The 18,950-nt window shown below is 36.9% G+C and overlaps 1 protein-coding gene across 1 annotated transcript; it reads left to right on the top strand.

Annotated features, from left to right (window-relative positions):
- The first annotated feature begins 433 nt into the window (after positions 1 to 433).
- LOC149388719 (agamous-like MADS-box protein MADS2) lies at positions 434 to 4,688 on the top strand. The gene is made up of 9 exons (XM_089622497.1): positions 434 to 622; positions 2,069 to 2,147; positions 2,291 to 2,352; positions 2,501 to 2,600; positions 2,807 to 2,848; positions 2,975 to 3,016; positions 3,494 to 3,651; positions 3,740 to 3,902; positions 4,665 to 4,688. Exons 1-9 carry the CDS (start codon positions 438 to 440, stop codon positions 4,686 to 4,688), a joined length of 855 nt encoding a protein of 284 aa, XP_089478623.1. The 5' UTR covers positions 434 to 437.
- Positions 4,689 to 18,950: the final 14,262 nt, after the last annotated feature.

Below are 18,950 nucleotides of genomic sequence, written 5' to 3'. Positions count from 1 at the left end.
CGCGTGGTCTTAGTACTTTTTTCTTTGACGTTAAAAGAGTGACAAGAAGGTTACTATAAGGAAAGAGGGTTTACATGAAACCAATTATCTCTCTCTCTCTCTCTCTCTCTCTGAGCTAGGGTTTCAACTTCGAATCCAACTTTGTGTTGCTATTCACGGATTTGGATACAAGTTTGGTTCTGAAGCAGAAAAGAAGACTCACGAGGTAACCCAAAACTCAAAGGAGAGAGCAACAAATGATAGTTTTAGTACTAATTCCTTTGGTTTGATCGAGAAATTAATGTTTTATTATTATGTGATATATAGAATAAGAAGGAAAGAGAAAAGTTGTGGATCGGAGATTTGGTGAGAAAACATAGACGAAAAGAGAAGTTAGAATTAAATAGATTTAGAGAAAGAAAATGGGAATGTTTTCAAAAAAAAAAAAAAGAAAGAAAATGGGAAGAGGAAGAGTAGAGCTGAAGAGAATAGAGAACAAGATAAACAGACAAGTGACGTTTGCGAAGAGAAGGAATGGTCTTCTCAAGAAAGCCTATGAGCTTTCTGTTCTCTGCGAAGCCGAGGTTGCTCTCATCGTCTTCTCTAACCGTGGAAAGCTCTACGAGTTTTGTAGCAGCAATAGGTAAATATACTATATACATCCTCTACACACACACACACGCATATATATATATATATACATATCTATATGTGCGTCGGAAAACTATTCTTTTTAGCATATATAGACATTGTACCTCCGAGATCTAGTTAGATTTATATATATTGCTCTAATCTGTTGCTTGATCTCACCTTGTTTTACATTTCAACACACTCCTTGAACTAGCTTTTTATTTGTGGAATATTTGAAATTTAATGGAATTTTTTGTATGTATTTTTATTGCCGTAATTTTTTTGATCTGAATTTATCTAACATTTTAAAACACTCCTTTAACCCTTTTTTTTGTTTTTTTTTGTTTTGTGTATGTATGTGTGGAATATATGAAATTTATATCGCTTTTAATTTAAGGCTTTTTTTTTAATAATAATTAATAGTTCATGTTTGTGTATATATGTTTTGATTAGATCTTATAATAAACAAACTAGCTTTTTTCCTGTGTTTTTGGTGACCTTATGTTTCGTTTTGGGATCATCACTTTAGCAATAGATCTGTGGAAAAGTGAGTGTTTCTTTTTTGTCTATATAAATATACACCCATCTTGAAATTTTCCCTTAACCTCGAGATTCTGGATTTTGATAGATAATATTTCTCCAGCTTGATTTTGAGTAGAATAACCAGGCCCTTTTTAATTTTATTTTAACTATATTGTTGGATAAAAATGTTAATAATTAATTATTTTATTTAAGATATATAGTTTATGATACATATATATATATATATATATATCTATATATTTTACATAGTCACATAAAACAGGCACTTGTATATGTACACAAAGCTGTAATCCGTAGTATCTATTTTGACTGGAAAGATAAACTTTACTCCATTATAACTTCTTGGTTTAAAAAAATTTAAATTAGTATTTATCTTTGCACATGCAATTGTAATACGCAGAGAAGACTCTCTCGGATACCTAAAAAGATCAATGAACCTGTGAACAAAAACTGAAGGCCTTGCATCATGATTGACATTTGACCTGTACTTATTATTTACACTTTAAGATATTGTTATTCACTGTAGTGTCTAATTTTAGACTTACGGTCCATAGCTTAATATTACCATTAATTACAGCAAGTTTTCATTAGATCTCACACTCTTCTGAATCCCGTCTTGTCACTTCTGATGAAATCTTTCCGTTGTTCGTCAGTCACGTTCTCGCTTTATGCTTTAGCTCAAACACAGTTTAATTTTAACATATAGAGAATATTGATTTTTTTATATCATTATTATACTGACTGAGCCTTGCGCTAAAACAGCTATACAGAAATTAATACAATTAAAACATGGTTTTTGAAGCAAGTTACAGACTTTAAATATCATAAGAACTGGAGACATTACTTTGAAGTAATTTGCATATATAAGACTTGAAATGTGGTATAATATATTTGGTGTTTGTATGTATGTGTATAGCATGCTCAAAACCCTGGAACGGTACCAAAAGTGCAGTTATGGCGCTGTGGAAGTCAGTCGACCTGGCAAAGAACTCGAGGTCATTTTTTAAAATATATATTGTTCTTCTTGCAAATGATATATATATATATAATATATATATACACACACATTAATATATTAAATGTATATATTATTAGATATGGGGTCGTTTCTTGACGTGATGTGTGTACTGTATAGCAGAGTAGCTACAGGGAATACTTGAAACTGAAAGGTAGATTTGAGTCCCATCAACGAACTCAGAGGTAATTATTTATATAAATATATATTACGTTAATAAATTATGCAGCAGTCTGTAAGAATATTTGATTATTGATTTAATTTTTTTTTGGGCAATTTTGTCGCCGATTCATGTATATCTGAGTTTTCTTGACATATGTGGCGTCACTGTAGAAACCTCCTTGGGGAAGACTTGGGTCCTCTAAATACAAAGGAACTTGAACAGATTGAGCGTCAACTTGAGACCTCTCCCAAGCAAGTTAGGTCAACCAGGGTAACCAACTAAACTGTATATATATATACACATACACACAGTATATGTATGTGTACATGCATGCATTTTTTATATTTTTATTATTATATGTTTGTATGTGTGTGAGCGCTTTGTTTTATATTTTGATTACATTTGATGGTTTTGCAAATATATTAGATCAAAGTTTAGAATATTTAATAAATCAAATATTTTAATCCATTTTGCAGACCCAATTTATGCTTGACCAGCGTAGTGATCTACAGAGCAGAGTATGCTTTTACATTGACATAACCCTTTATCTTTTTCAGTACCTATATATATATATATTATACTGAGCATTTAAACTCCTTTGTATATTTGACATATTTGATTGTCGTATAACTGATCAAATGCAGGAACATACGTTAATAGAAGCCAACAGAGCCTTATCAATGAAGGTACCGTCTATATAATAAAGCAAAATATATTAATAAAAAAATGATCCCGGCCCAAAAGTTCCTTATTTGAAGAAAATTAAATTTGAAGGAGACTAGGAGGAAAAATCAAAATTATCTATTGTTTTTGAACTTTGAAGAGAGAAAGAAGATAGTGAGAACATAGAGACGTGTAGTGTAGCCTTCACTTGTGTGGTTTTTCTTGGATTTTTATATTCCTCTCGTTGTCTACGAAAATTGAAATATCGATTGTACTTATACATTTTCTTTTCAGTTTTATCTCAAATATTTATTTTACTCTATATTTTTTTTTTTTCCTAATCCAAGCACCACAAGAAAAATCCAATAAATTCTCATTTTTTTTTTCTCACGGGTACCAAACAAACCTTAAAGCTAAATGTCTTTACAACATGCCAGCTTGTTTAGATATCTCAATTGAAAAGAAAATTATGCAACGTAACATAAGTTTATGATTATCAGCTGGACGAGATCGGCGCTAGGAATATGAACTTCCGACAATCATGGGAAATGAGTCATCAGAATGATCATGAGCAAGACATGTCGTTCGGCTCTCACCACGCTCACTCTCAAGGCTTGATGTTCCAGCCTCTTGACACAAACCCTTCTTTGCAAATAGGGTAATCATTTTATGTTTATCAAATCACTTAGTTGTGCGTTTAAATTTTATGTAATGTGCTTCTGACATTTTGAAACCTGTTTAATTAGGTATAATCCGGTGGCATCGGAGGAAATTAGCGCAACAAATCATCAACCTCATCATCATCAAGTCAATGACCTTCACTCTCCCTCTGCCTATGCCTCACAAGCGCCGGCGCTAGCGAGTATCGCGCGTATCCTCGTCAAGGCTCGCAATTTCCTCGTTTTTCAGGTCAATTTTCTTTTTTTGCAATTAGCGATGTAGTTATTACGGCCGTGAATTTTGTGTTTTGTTGTCAACATTGGACACGATATTGTCCTGGGTTTGTGATTCTCTGATACAAAATATTTAGTTGAAAAACCAAATTTGGTATGACTTCGTTTGAACCGTGCTCAAAATTGAAATTTGACTTTGTGTTGAATCTTATGGTTCAATTCTGTGTTGGCCTGATACTGCAATCTTTGAAAGAGAGGTTAGCAGCGAATTAGGTCAATTGGCGTAGAGGATGAATTCCTTTATTCTTGCTGGGGGATTTGGGTTTAACAAAACAGCTGTATTTTTTTTTTTTTTTTTTTAATAACCATGGTGTCCGAGTTAAACCCTACTATAATCAACGAGGTCCTGGCATTATTGACCGGGAGACTACCCCAGCGGTTCCTATTGTTGCGTTCCAGGGACAGACGAGGATTCAAGAATCTCCCTTACCACTAGACCAACCCCTTGGGGTTATTTAGTTATCTTTCTCTGACCTTTCTCTCTCAAGACTGATCTAGTACGATTTAGGTTGTATCTTGCTTTGGTTTTTCCCAGTTTTTTATTTTTTATTTTCTCTTCATTTTATGTTATTTAATTTCTTCTAGGAAAAAAATGGTGTAGAGGATAAAAATCCAACGGTCAGTGTTATTGTACAACCATCTACACTATGTGCTGATTATTGGTTCCGATCGCCACTTGCTGATTTTGTGTACGTAATTTTTTCTTTGTTTTATGCAGCTTCTGTCCAGCAATGAATCGTGATTCTACACGATAGCGTGTTACTCGTCAATTGATCTGTCAAACGATCGTGATTCTACTTGCCTACCGTGCTCTCTCGTACACTTCTGTCAAGCACCTCTAGTTTATTTTACATGTTATTCGTTTTGCTTTGTTGATTGTTCTTTTGTTGTTTGGATTCGGCTCGTGTCGATTCTTTCCTTTCCTTAGCTTATTTGGAGTTTAGACAATGGAAAAAAAAATGTAATAGTTGGTTGTATTTTAAAGTATATTTTAGATCGACAATGAGAACTATGCATTTATGTTTTGATTATCTTTGATTTCTTTCTTTATGTCTCTCAATATTTCATTGATAATTAATTTTTTACCTCATCAACTATATATATATATATATATATATATATATATATATATATATATATATATATATATCTTTTTTATATTTTTTAAGGGTTCGTGCCAAATTTATATATTTCAAGAGATAAATTTTACGTAAAATTATTATTTATGATGTCAAAAATCATATGCGCATAGCGCGTTTCCGTTACTTTAAGTAAAACATGTTTTCCTAAGCTACTTTTAAACTTTTTGGTTTGTTAATTTTTCATTACTTCTATTTATCTATCAAGATACCAAACTTTTGGCTTTTTATTTACTTATGTCAATTTTTTTTTTTTTTTAAAAGTATGTCATTGACTATATATTTCTTTAAAATGTTTGCAATTATTATAAGAGTCTCTAAAAAATTAAACTCCCTAATTATTATGTATGGTTGAAATATTTGATATCTTAATATTCATTTATAACCTCATGCATTGAAGAAAAATTTGGTAAATTAAATCATACAAATTTTAATTATTTACTGATTACAACTACAAACACCACGTGCGAATCACGTGTTTCAGACTAGTGTATATATATATATATATATATATATATATACACTATTTAACATGACCCTATTGACCTATTCCTAATCCCCTATCTTATTTTCTTTAAAATAAATAAACAAAATCCAGACTTTATAAAATCTTTAGAATGTATTAGGAATAGGTCAATAGTGTCATGTTAAATAGTGTGTATTACTCTATTGGCCTATTCCTAATCCACTATCTTATTTTCTTTAAAATAAATAAACAAAATCCAGACTTTATAAAATCTTCATTTTCCTTGCCGACCTCTTTTTTATTTTTTATTTTCATTTCCAGTTTATGTTCTAAATTTTATTTTCCTTACTTTTGTCTTTTATTTCTATCAATATTAATTGTAATATTGCTAACACATGCATCTCCAACTCGCGATCCGTGGGGACAAAGAACTAGACAAGTCTCTCATCAACAAGTCCTCCAAAGAGTAGTCATGTCGCTGTTAAGATGATGATTATGATTGTGCATTTTGTTATAATTTTATGTCATATGTTGGTTAGTTATAGCATTGAGATACAGTGGGACTGTATACATTTTGCCTGATAATATCTTATTAACAGTTGCCTGATATATATACATATATATATATATATATATATATATATATATATATATATATGCTCGTTTATAATATCATAAATTGGGCAGATGCCGGTGTGAATCAATTGGAAGAATTTATCTTAAGAAAACTTTCATGTAATAACTATAACTGAATCAATTGGAATGAGGGCGAAGTTTGAGAAAGAGTTTACAGACAACTCAATGGATGACGAGATTTTATTAATTTATTATGCTGTTATACATTTATGACAATATTGCAAATATAATAAGAAAGAAAGAAAAAAAAAAGCAAACACCATATATAACTAGCATTTAAGAAAGAATCATTTAAAGACCAAAGTTTCCTTTCTTTTAAAATAACCATAAACAACACGGAATTTTCTGAAAGTAATTGCTTGCATGCATTTCCTTTTTTTTAAAAAACGGAATTAAGAAAAAAGTAATTGTTATGCATATATGCCAATATTGCAAATATAATAAGGAAGAAAAAAGTAAAGACCATATATAACTAGCAGAAGAATCAGTTAATAAAGACCATGGTTTCCCTATCCTAATATTACCATACACAAAACGGAAGTTTCTGAAAATTATTACTTCATTCTAAAACTATAAAGTTGTCTCCATAAATTCATAATTTTGCTTTTGCGTGTGTCTTCGTCGCGTTCCTAGGTTCTTTGAATTGAATGTTGAGGAAAAAAAAAGAAAAAAAAAGGGAAAAAAAAAATCGACGAGTGGGTATATGTGTTGTTGCAAAAACACAGATGTTTTAGCTCAATACCCAGCTAACGTGTTGGAAGAATTGTAAATAATGAGCTTTATTTACAAGCAAATGGATGATTTGTGACTAATATGAGTGGGGTCCACTCATCGGAATTTGTTGATTCTTGCGTATTCTTATTCCTCGTTGCGTCGGGTATAAGATTGATTATTTATTTGCAAAAATCATTACTATAATGAATGAGAAATTGATGCTCAGAGTATGCTTAAAAAACACATTAGTCATGTGTAAATGAAGTGAATTGCAAGAGTCCCACATGGGTTGGGTAAGTGTGTTGTTGTGGTGTTTATATACCATCCTCTCTCTTTAGTGGTCAAGCAAGTGCAAGAGAGGAGAGTGTGTGTGGGTTATCTCTTAACCCCTCACGCGCGCCGCCGAGCCGAGCCGGCCCGGGTTTCGGATTTCGGGAATGTCTCGGGCTTGGGCCTTGGGCTCTTTGGGCTTATCCTTAACTTTTTATTGCAAAGTTCACTTACGATCTCTTTTAATTCCATAATTTATTATGCATGGGATTAATGCATTACGTGCCTTTATTCTGGAGAATAAAGGAGACTTAATGGAGACGTTTTTTAGCGAGCTTCCAAGGCTGCTCACGTTCAAAACCTGCAGAGTTAGTGAGCAGTAATTAATGTATTAATTGGAGTTTATGGCTGAACGTTTTAGATGGTTCAAATTCGGAACCTACTCTGCTTGCTCGGCTATAAAAGGCCTTCGGGTCTCTCATTCTGAACACACGGAGAACACTCCTCTCTCCCTCTCTTTGAAATTGTTTTTGTTTTGTAGTCTGGTGATAGCTTCTGACCTCTGGTTCTAGTTCGCCGAAGCCGAGTCTTGTGGTGCATTGCTCGTCTTGAAGTCGTTGTATCCTGGGAGGCTTTCGCTCACGAAATCCAGCACCCGTGGGAGGGCGATAAAAGCTTCAAGGAAACCGTCAAACGGGCCTCGACCTTTCCTTGTTTTTTCCTGTTTCCATTTCCGGTTTATTTTCTATTTAAATTTTCCTTGCATGTGTCTTGTATTTTCTATCAATATTATTTATAATATTGCTAACAATCTTGAAGTTTTTTTTTTTAAGGCAGCCTGCGAGGAAGAAAAGTTTTTCCAGAATATTTTTTTTCGGATTTGGTTTTATTCGTTATTAATAAGTGTTGGTTTCTTTTGTAGGAAAAAAAATGACTAACGCTAACGACACGACGAATGTGACTGGTGATGGGAGCCTCACCGAGAATCCCTCCGTGGTGAACACCCCGACGACCATGATGTTTGGTCAAATTCCTGTGACCTTGGGTCAAGACTCTATGGCGGCTACGGCCGGGAACGGACCTGCGGGTCTTGTCCAACCAATGGCTTCGATGGCCATGAACGGTTCAAGCGGTTCTGTGGCACGCGTGCCCGCCGTCATACCGGCCGAGAAGCCCGAGAAGTTCACGGGGTTGAACTTCAAACGTTGGCAACAAAAGATGTTGTTCTACTTGACAACGCTCGGTCTTGCACGGTTCATGACCGAAGATCCACCGACTCCTCGCGAGGACGAAACCGATCGTGATGTGCTAATGGCGTTTAGCGCATGGAAGGATTCCGACTACTTGTGTCGGAATTCCGTGATGAATAGTCTCAACGACTCGCTGTACAATGTGTATAGCTCCAAACGCTCCTCCAAAGAGCTTTGGGAATCACTGCATCAGAAATACAAAACCGAAGACACGGGATCTAAGAAGTATATCGTGGGCCGCTTCCTCAATTTTCAAATGGTGGATTCAAAGACCGTGGTGAGTCAAGTCCAAGAGCTGCAACTTATCATCCACGAGATTCATGTCGAGGGGATGACCATTAGCGAGTCATTCTAAGTTGCCTCTGCCATCGAGAAATTACCCGCGGGGTGGAAGGATTTCAAAAACTATCTCAAGCACAAGCGAAAGGAGATGAGTTTTGAAGACTTGGTTATCCGTCTCCGAATTGAAGAAGACAACCGTGGCTCCGACAAGAGGTTCAAGATCCACTCCAAGAAGGCCAACGTCATTGAACATGGCGAGAGCTCGAGGGGAAAGAAACCCGCCCACAAGCTTGGGCCAAAAGGAGGGACGTTCAAGAAGAAGAAGCATCAACAAAAATTCGTTGGGAAATGCTTCAACTGTAACAAAGAAGGTCACCGTGCTACCGATTGTAGGAAGCCAAAGAAGAAGAAGGAGGCCAATGTCGTGGAGGGCGATGATGAACTCCTCGTCGCTGTGGTCTCCGAGGTGAACATGGTGGACTCGAACCCCAAGGAATGGTGGCTGGATTCTGGAGCAACCCGCCACATATGCTCTGATAGAAACTCCTTCTCCACCTTCGAGCCGATGGAAGATGGAGAGAAGTTGTTCATGGGAAACTCTGCCACCTCTGACGTCAAGGGAAAAGGCGACGTCCTTCTGAAGATGACATCTGGGAAAGAGTTAAAGCTCACGAACGTGCTCTATGTGCTCGATATAAGGAAGAATCTCATCTCTGGAACTGTGCTGTGCAACCATGGGTTTAGAATGGTTTTAGAGTCTCAAAAAGTTGTACTATCTAAGAATGGGATGTATGCGGGCAAAGGCTATATTAAGAATGGGATGTTCAAGATGAATGTAATTGCCATCAAGGCCAATGAAATTAATAAGAATAATTCTTCCGCTTATATGATTGAGTCATCTAATTTATGGCATGGTAGACTAGGTCATGTGAATTATGACACGTTGAGAAAGTTAATTAACTTGGATTGCATTCCAAAGTTTAATATTGACTCAAAACATAAATGTGAAATTTGTGTTGACGCAAAATTAACGAGAACATCTTTCCATAACGTTGAAAGAAATAACGAACCTCTTGACTTAATCCATACCGATTTATGTGATTTAAAGTTCATGCCAACAAGAGGTGGTAATAAATATTTTGTGATTTTTATTGACGACTGTACAAAATATTGTTACGTTTACTTGCTTAAGAGCAAAGATGAGGCAATTGAGAAATTTACCATGTTCATATTAGAAGTTGAGAATCTACTTAATAAGAAAATTAAAAAGGTCCGAAGTGACCGAGGAGGAGAATATATAGAGCCTTTTGGGGCATTTTGTGCACAACATGGTATTATTCACGAAGTCACTCCTCCTTATTCTCCTCAATCAAACGGCGTTGCCGAAAGAAAGAATCGCACACTCAAAGAGATGATGAATGCGATGAATTAGATGTACGTAATTTTTTCTTTGTTTTATGCAGCTTCTGTCCAGCAATGAATCGTGATTCTACACGATACCGTGCTCACTCGTCAATTGATCTGTCAAGCAAACGATCGTGATTCTACTTGCCTACCGTACTCTCTTCTCACTTCTGTCAAGCACCTCTAGTTTATTTTACATGTTATTCGTTTTGCTTTGTTGATTGTTCTTTTGTTGTTTTGATTCGGCTCGTGTCGATTCTTTCCTTTCCTTAGCTTATTTGGAGTTTAGACAATGAAAAAAAATATGTAAAAGTTGGTTGTATTGTAAAGTATATTTTTTATCGACATTGAGAACTATGCATTTATGTTTTGATTATCTTTGATTTCTTTCTTTATGTCTCTCAATATTTCATTGATAATTAATTTTTTACCTCATCAATTATATATATATATATATATATATATATCTTTTTTATATATATCTTTTTTATATATTTTTAAGGGTTCGTGCCAAATTTATATATTTCAAGAGATAAATTTTACGTAAAATTATTATTTATGATGTCAAAAATCATATGCGCATAGGGCGTTTCCGTTACTTTGAGTAAAACATGTTTTCCTAAGCTACTTTTAAACTTTTTGGTTTGTTAATTTTTCATTACTTTTATTTATCTATCAAGATACCAAACTTTTGGCTTTTTATTTATTTATGTCAAATTTTTTTTTCAAAGTATGTCATTGACTATATATTTCTTTAAAATGTTTGCAATTATTATAAGAGTCTCTAAAAAATTAAACTCCCTAAGTATTATGTATGGTTGAAATATTTGATATCTTACTATTCATTTATAACCTCATGCATTGAAGAAAAACTTGGTAAATTAAATCATACAAATTTTAATTATTTACTGATTACAACTACAAACACCACGTGCGAATCACGTGTTTCAGACTAGTGTATATATATATATATATATATATATATATAATATTCACCACGAACAATCTATAAAGAGTTTAATACCAGCATCGGAACAATATCTATTATCTATAAAGAGTACCATGAACAATCTAGGCGACATAGTATAGGGTTTAAAACCTTTCCATCTGCCTTCATATTATGATATATACTATTTTCTAGTCTCTAATATACATTCAATTCTTGGTTTCCCCTGATTAAACGTTCCATCAGAGGGTAACCTTTGAACGGGTCGAGGAGGTACTACTGGGGGAGGGTTATACCCCAGAGAGTCTAGAAGCTTTGGATTGTTATTAAGATATATATATATATATATATATATATATATACACTATTTAACATGACCCTATTGACCTATTCCTAATCCCCTATCTTATTTTCTTTAAAATAAATATATAAACAAAATCCAGACTTTATAAAATCTTTAGAATGGATTAGGAATAGGTCAATGGGGTCATGTTAAATAGTGTGTATTACTCTATTGACCTATTCCTAATCCACTATCTTATTTTCTTTAAAATAAATAAACAAAATCCAGACTTTATAAAATCTTCATTTTCCTTGCCGACCTCTTTTTTTATTTTTTATTATCATTTCCAGTTTACGTTCTAAATTTTATTTTCCTTACTTTTGTCTTTTATTTCTATCAATATTAATTGTAATATTGCTAACACATGCATCTCCAACTCGCGATCCGTGGGGACAAAGAACTAGACAAGTCTCTCATCAACAAGTCCTCCAAAGAGTAGTCATGTCGCCAGGGCCGGCCCTGGGCTAAGGCGGGCTAGGCCCAAGCCTAGGGCCCCGGATTTGGAAGGGCCCCCAAATTTTTTTTTTCCTATTTAATGAACGAGGCTATTTTCTCTTCTGCCTAACCTAAAGACGCGAGTCACGCGACCCAAACGAAGAGCCACCTGCGAGAGCTTCTCCTCCGCCTCGGCGACCCAAACGACCGACTCCTCCGCCTCCGCGCGACCCAAACGCCCTCTGCGCCATCTCCTCCGCGCGACCCAAACGAAGAGCCACCTGCGAAGAGCTTCTCCTCCGCCTCGGCGACCCAAAGAACGACTCCTCCGCCTCCGCGCGACCCAAACGTCCTCTGCGCCGCCATCTCCTCCGCGCGACCCAAACGTCCTCCTGCGAATCAAGGTGAGCCGTGAGGAATTAGAAAATTTTCCCCAAATTTTTACTTGATCTTGAGATTTGAGAATTAGGGATTTCTTTCTCTCTTGTTGAATTTACCCTGCGTGTCTACAGGGTTTTTTTTTTTATGTAGCACTTTGATCTAATCTAAGTACTCTTTCTTCACTTATCGCAATTGTCTCATCGTTCCGCTGAGTTAATTTGAACAAGCAATTAGTTAGGTTAGTAGGTATTTGATTTTATTTGAGTTTGACTGGAAGCAGGAAGAGTCCGTGTATGATATTGATACCGGTGAGTTTGATAATTGATCCCCTGGTTTGATTTTCCGCTGAGTTTGATTCCCTGGTTTGATTTTCCGCTGAGTTTGAGCAAGCAATTAGAATTAGGTATTTGAGGTTGAGTTTAATCGGTAAACTTCGGTATATATTCGTTTGAGAAAATTGGTAAACTTCGTTTGACTTTTTATATTCGTATTTGGGAGTAAATTGTATCCAGGAATGCAATTGGCTACATGTATTTGGCTGTAATGCAAGTCTCTAATATTAATACAAGTCTCTGATATTAATACAAGTCTCTAATATTGATACAGGGAGCAAATTGGGAGTTTGAACATACCAAGCAATTTTTTTTTATGTTTTTTGCGTGTGAGCATCAGGTATTTGGCTGTAATGCAAGTCTCTAATATTAGTACAGACTGTAAATATCAAGCAATAGTTATGCTTTTTGCGTGTGAGCATATTTGGTTGGCTACAACAACTAATTTGGATGTAATATATTTTTTTTTGCATCTTATATATTTATGAACTTATTTTAAATTGTTTTCAGTAGTTAATTTAATGAGTTCAATTAGAAAATACAAGTCGGGTGCAGAAAAAAAGAAAAGAAAAAGAGAAAAAAAAGTTTTACACAAGAGTCAAATTGGTTCTCTCGATAAGTATTTAAAAAAGATGTGGTTACGGATGAAACAAGAGTTGAAGTCGGGATTGAGAACGAACAAACTAGTCAAAACGAGAACGAGAACGAACAAACTAGTCAAAACGAGAACGAGAACGAGAACGAGAACGAGAACGCGAACGAGAATGAGAACGAGAACGAGAATAAGACCCCAAATGAAGAACACGATAATGAAATAGGTCCCATTTGTTTTGACGAGGATGATCCGGCGAATTGGAAGCAAATAAATCAAAGTCTCATCGATTTTCTTGTTGAAAAAGGTCCTAAAAGAAACATTGATATGAGATTTCCTAAAGATGAGTCTGATAGAAGTTTCTCTTCAAGTCATTATTGGCGACACTACTACAAAACAAGGATTCTACAACGCTTAAAAACCGTTGTGGAATGATTCTACAACGCTTGTCAAGCGTTGAAGAATCTTGCGTTGTAGAAGCTTCTACAACGCTTAAATATCCGTTGTAGAATCCAAGGGGTTTCTACAACGCTTCAATATCCGTTGTAGAATCCAAGAGGTTTCTACAACGCTTAAATATCCGTTGTAGAATCCAACTTTCTACAACGGATATCTAAGCGTTGTGGAACCTCCTACAACGGTATACATCCATTGTGAAATTTCTAAATAATTAAAAAATCCCCGCCGCGGCGACATATAATTTTCGCCGCGGAGAGATTTTTATACAACGGATATTATATCCGTTGTAGAATCAACTCGCCGCGGCGAATATTACACGTCGCCGCGGCGGGAATTTCGCCGCGGCGACGTCAAATCTTAGCCGCGGCGACATGATTCTACAACGGATAATTATGCGTTGTAGGAAGGTGGTGAATTTTTTTAAAAAAACTCGTCGCGGCGAAGAAAAAATCTCGCCGCGGCGAGACTAAAATTTCTAATTTGCCTGCTCTCGGTATCTTTTCTCGCCGCGGCGAATAATATTTCTCGCCGCGGCTTGAATTACTTGCCGCGGCGAGAAGTATAATTCGCCGCGGCGAGAGTATTTTTTTTCAATCCAAAATCTGTTTTTACACGATATACCAGCACCTGAAAATAATCTTCAATACCAAAAATAATATCCTCATCTTCAAAACATTCAAAATCTAATATATACATCTACAACCAATCCATAATTCAATAAAAAAAAAACTAGCTAATCATCACAGTTAATAAATGTTTGTACATAACTTACCCATTCTTCCCTAACTCTCTCTAAATCCTCCTTTGTATAGGATTTCTTATTTTCTAATTTTCCTACACCTCCTACGACTATATCACGCATATAAGAAATCACAAAATACCCGCATTCCGTGTTTCCCGTTTGTCTCGGAGCGTCCCAAGCCTTGATGTACGTTGATTGCCCGTTACTATGGGCGTTTTGATGCTCGAGCTTGAAATCAACAAGAACCCTATATAACACGTAGATTATAAGAGAAAAAACATCTAGAACGATTTATAATAAAAATTATTTAAGAAATCAAAATATTACCTTTTTATCAATCGATTTAAATCGATTGGGATTTTATTTCTCAACGGGTCAAAGAACATAGCGCTATTTCTCCAAAGGTCGAGGACAACGAGCATCCAATGCGCACCTTTGTTATACGGCATCAAAACAAGTTCACCAAATGTGCAATGTCGTACCACGTTTCCAACGTCCTTGACTCGTTTTGACAAATAAGCCTCCTCGTCGTCATTTTCGATGTACGAACTTAAGCTCGGATTTATAAAACAATAATTTCGAGTCTTCTTCGCCTTTTCTAGCCTCGAGCGTAGATAGCTATGACAAACAAATATTTAGTTGATCAAAACACTAAATATTGAATATTGATATTAAAAAACGCATATAAAGAAAACTCTTACTCCATATAAACCGTTATGCTCCCCGCGCCAATTTCCAAGTATTGCAAAAAATCGGAAACGTCTTCAAATGACACCGGAATCGGGATAGCCGCGAGACTTGGACTAACATTGACCATAATCATATCCCCTTCCGGTAACATTACTTTGTTGGCATGTTGAGCGAGCAATCGATACTTGGGATTAATCACCTTGTACGAAATCTTCTTAGCATCATCGATGCTAGCTTCACTGTCAAAACCGAGCTTTGAGAGTTGTTTGACAACCGGACCGTGACTCTCTATTCCCGTGTCCATTTCTATGAGTCTCTTCGGCCACGAGACAAACCCGCCTATAGCATCTTCAATGGTTTGAGCTTCTATTTGTTTTTTTAATCAAAACCCCCAAAACGGCCACGCGTAAATTTCCTTCCTCCAAAGGTGAGAAATGAACTACGTCTCCATTCATGTACGCTCACCCATTTGCAACATGAATTGTGTCTCCTTTCACAACATCATCAATGAAAAGAAGACACTCGACGCTTTCATCCGAACTCGGTGTCACCGGCGTGGTTGGATTCAAAGAGCAACTAGCACGAACACTATTTGGTTTTTCCACAACGACATGATCGATCTTCGGACAATCATCAACGATGTTAGGATCGATCTTCGGACGATCGCCAACATCGTCGTGTTCTAAGCAAATCACGAATATATATCAATATCTTAATACCAAAATATTTAGCTTTATAGATAAAAAAAATGAACATACCTAAAGAGACCGCGTCATTAACGTGTTCTTCAACGTTTGCCATCTCTTCATCATCAACAACCTTGTCCTTGAGATTCTCTTCCACACGCTCGACACTAGGCGACTCGATATTAGCATCTCCGACATTAATGCTACCATTTCCACCGAAGGCTTTCATCACCAAAGATTTCAACTCGCTCATCTCCCGACGCATCCTAATTAATTCTTCGTTCGGCATTGGAGGAACAAAGTACTTGAAACGCGAAGTGTGTTTGGATTGACCGCAAACTCGCGACGTTCCCAAAGCTTCTTGCAAAATGCTCTTTCCCGATTCCGGCACCAATGTCCCTTGCGTTGCTTGTTGTGATAACGTTTTCTACACAAAATTATTTTCAAATAAAATTACAAGATTAATTGTTATAACAAATGTAAAGTACTTACAATTTTTTCTGCCATTAGTTTGTCTTTCTCATCCTTGTAGTTATCTACGTCTTTCATTCGCGAGTCACTCCAAAGTTCCTCTTTCGTAGGCCATTCCCCCGTTTCTTCGTGCTAGTAAGAAGTAATTATACAATAATTAATAAACAATGGCAAATTTGGAATAACTAAAAAAAATAAATGAACCTAACCTTTTCTTGATCAAGCTTTCGATATCCATTTCGGCCCGTTCGAGATTTGTACACACTTTTTCCGGTATTTGCTTTCCCATGTTCCGATGTTTGTTTGAACACTTCGGATCGTCTATACTCAACAAATGCTATCCAATCTTCTTCGGTGACACTTGTGTAGAATTTCAAAACACAAGCCGGTCTCTTTAAGGCGATTGGATCGTTGATATCTTTGAGTAGATCGTTGTATAGCTCATGACAAAATAACCTTTCCGCTTCTCCGACTCTCATAAGGCAGTCGTGCTTTTGTTCAATAGGAATCGTAAATCCTTCTAACATTTCGTTCCAAATCCGTTCTTTAATTTGATTATTCTCTTTAGATCTTCAATCGCGCATCGAAAGTGGAACGTATTCTCTAGCTAGCACGCCAAAGTAACTCGACAACTCATCACCCTCCTTACCAATTGGTTGTCCCTTTTCATCAAATTGTACCGGAATTTTTTTACCTAGAGTTTTGGCCTTATTAACCCGACTCATAAGAGTGTTTCTTCTTTTTCCTTTTTCATCGGAATTTAGTGCTAGTTGTCTTCTAATTTTTCTTTTACCACTATCGCTAGAACTAGTAGTAGTGGACGACATTGAATCTAATAAACAAAATTCAAAACATAATCTCAATTTCTAACTCAAAATCCAATCCGATTCCAACTTAAATACAACTTCAAATCAATATCAAACTCAAATACAACGAATTCAAATCCAATATACTAAAATCCAATACAAATTCTTCCTAACTTCAAATAAATACCAAATTCTAACTAAATAATAACATAAATCAAATTAAATTCAAAACAAGTTGGGAAATAACATACCCGGTGAAGGCGAGGACGTGGCGAGAGAGAGGCGAGGTGGAGGCGGGGCTGGGCGAGGTGGAGGCAGGGCTGGGCGATGTGGAGGCGGGGCTGGGCGAGGTGGAGGCGGGGCTGGGCGAGGTGGAGGCCGGGCTGGGCGATGTGGAGGCGGGGCTGGGGCGAGGTGGAGGCTGGGCGGGGTCAAGGCGGAGGCAATGAGTGAGGGTGAGGACCGGGGAGAGAGGGGCGGGAAAAAGAGAGTATGAGGCCGGAGAGAGAGGGGCGGCGAGAAGAGAGGATGGTGGCCGGAGAGAGATCGACGGCGAGTAGAGAGAGGGGCGGAGAGAGAGCGACGTCGAGAAAGAGGAGTAGAGAGAGAAGAAGAATAAGAGAGGAGTTGAGCGACGGCGAGAAGAAAGAGGGGCCGAGAGAGAGAGAGTGGTGGCAAGAGAGTGGCGGAGAGAGAGAGATGAGTAGTGGAGAGAGAGATGAGAAGAAATGAAGTAGAATAAGGAATGAGAATGAGGGAAAATTGAAAAAAAGCGCTAAGTATAGAATATGAAATGGGCGGGTAGTTAAAAATTTTGAAATTTTCAGATTTTAAAACGCTCCTACAACGCTTAAGCGTTGTAGGAGCTCGCCGCGGCGATGTATATTTCTCGCCGCAGCGAGCTGCTTCTAGAACGCTTAAAATAAGCATTGTAGGAGCCTCGCCGCGGCGAAACCAAATTCTCGCTGCAGCGACAGTTACCCAGAAAATTCTCGCCGCGGCGAAAATGTGTCATCGCCGCAGCAAGGTAACCCTAGATGTCCTCGCCGCGGCAGTATACAATTTTCGCCGCTGCGACCCCTTTCTACAACGCTTAAACAAGCGTTGTAGAATCCTCGCCGCGGCGAGGAATACATTCGCCGCGGCGTAAAATGTATGATGTCGCAGCGAGACTATATGTCTGGAACATGGTGCTCTCGGTAAGATTTTTGCCGCGGCGACGACGTGTTCCCGCCGCGGCGCAGGACTCCTGCCGCGGCGAGATTTGTACCTCGCCGCGGCGGGATTTTGTCGCCGCGGCGAACGCATATTTTTGCCGCGGCGAGGACATTCTACAACGCTTATGGAAGTGTTGTAGAATATTCTCGCCGCGGCGAAGTAGAAATGTCGCCGCGGCGAGTGACACGAGACTAGTGATATAAATTATCATTTCTGGTCTTTTTCACTTTGAACTCTCTCATAACCTCACTCGAAAAAATATTTCCAGTACCTTTCCTACTCATTCTAGAGCGTCCTCGTTTACTAGTCTCATCTACACATTCAAATCTTGTAAGTTCTTCTTTAACTTGTTCTAATTGTTGTTCTCTTGATAGTTTACTAATTAGAATGGGCAATTTTTTGTATAATTAGGGTTTTTCTATGAAGATGAGAAAGTGGATGTGGGAGAATAGATTGAATGAGATATATCGGAAAGGTGTAGATGAGTTTTGTGATTTTGCTAGAGAGAACATGGTAGATGTGAAATCTATTCGTTGTCCTTGTATTAAATGTGGAAATCATAGACAGTTTTCGATTGATGTCGTTCGGACCAATTTGTTTGCATATGGAATAATGACCTCGTATCAAAGATGGTTCTACCATGGTGAGGTTTTTCGTTCTACGGAAAATGAGGATGATGTTGAAGATGATATTGATGATATGTGCAGAATGGTGAATGATTTGGAGGACGATTTTGTTGAGC

This window comes from Urtica dioica, chromosome 8, assembly GCF_054948205.1.
Source record: "Urtica dioica subsp. dioica isolate 48M chromosome 8, U.dioica_male_clone48M_v1_H2, whole genome shotgun sequence".
NCBI lineage: Eukaryota > Viridiplantae > Streptophyta > Magnoliopsida > Rosales > Urticaceae > Urtica > Urtica dioica.
This window is presented reverse-complemented; position numbering and strand designations above follow the sequence as displayed.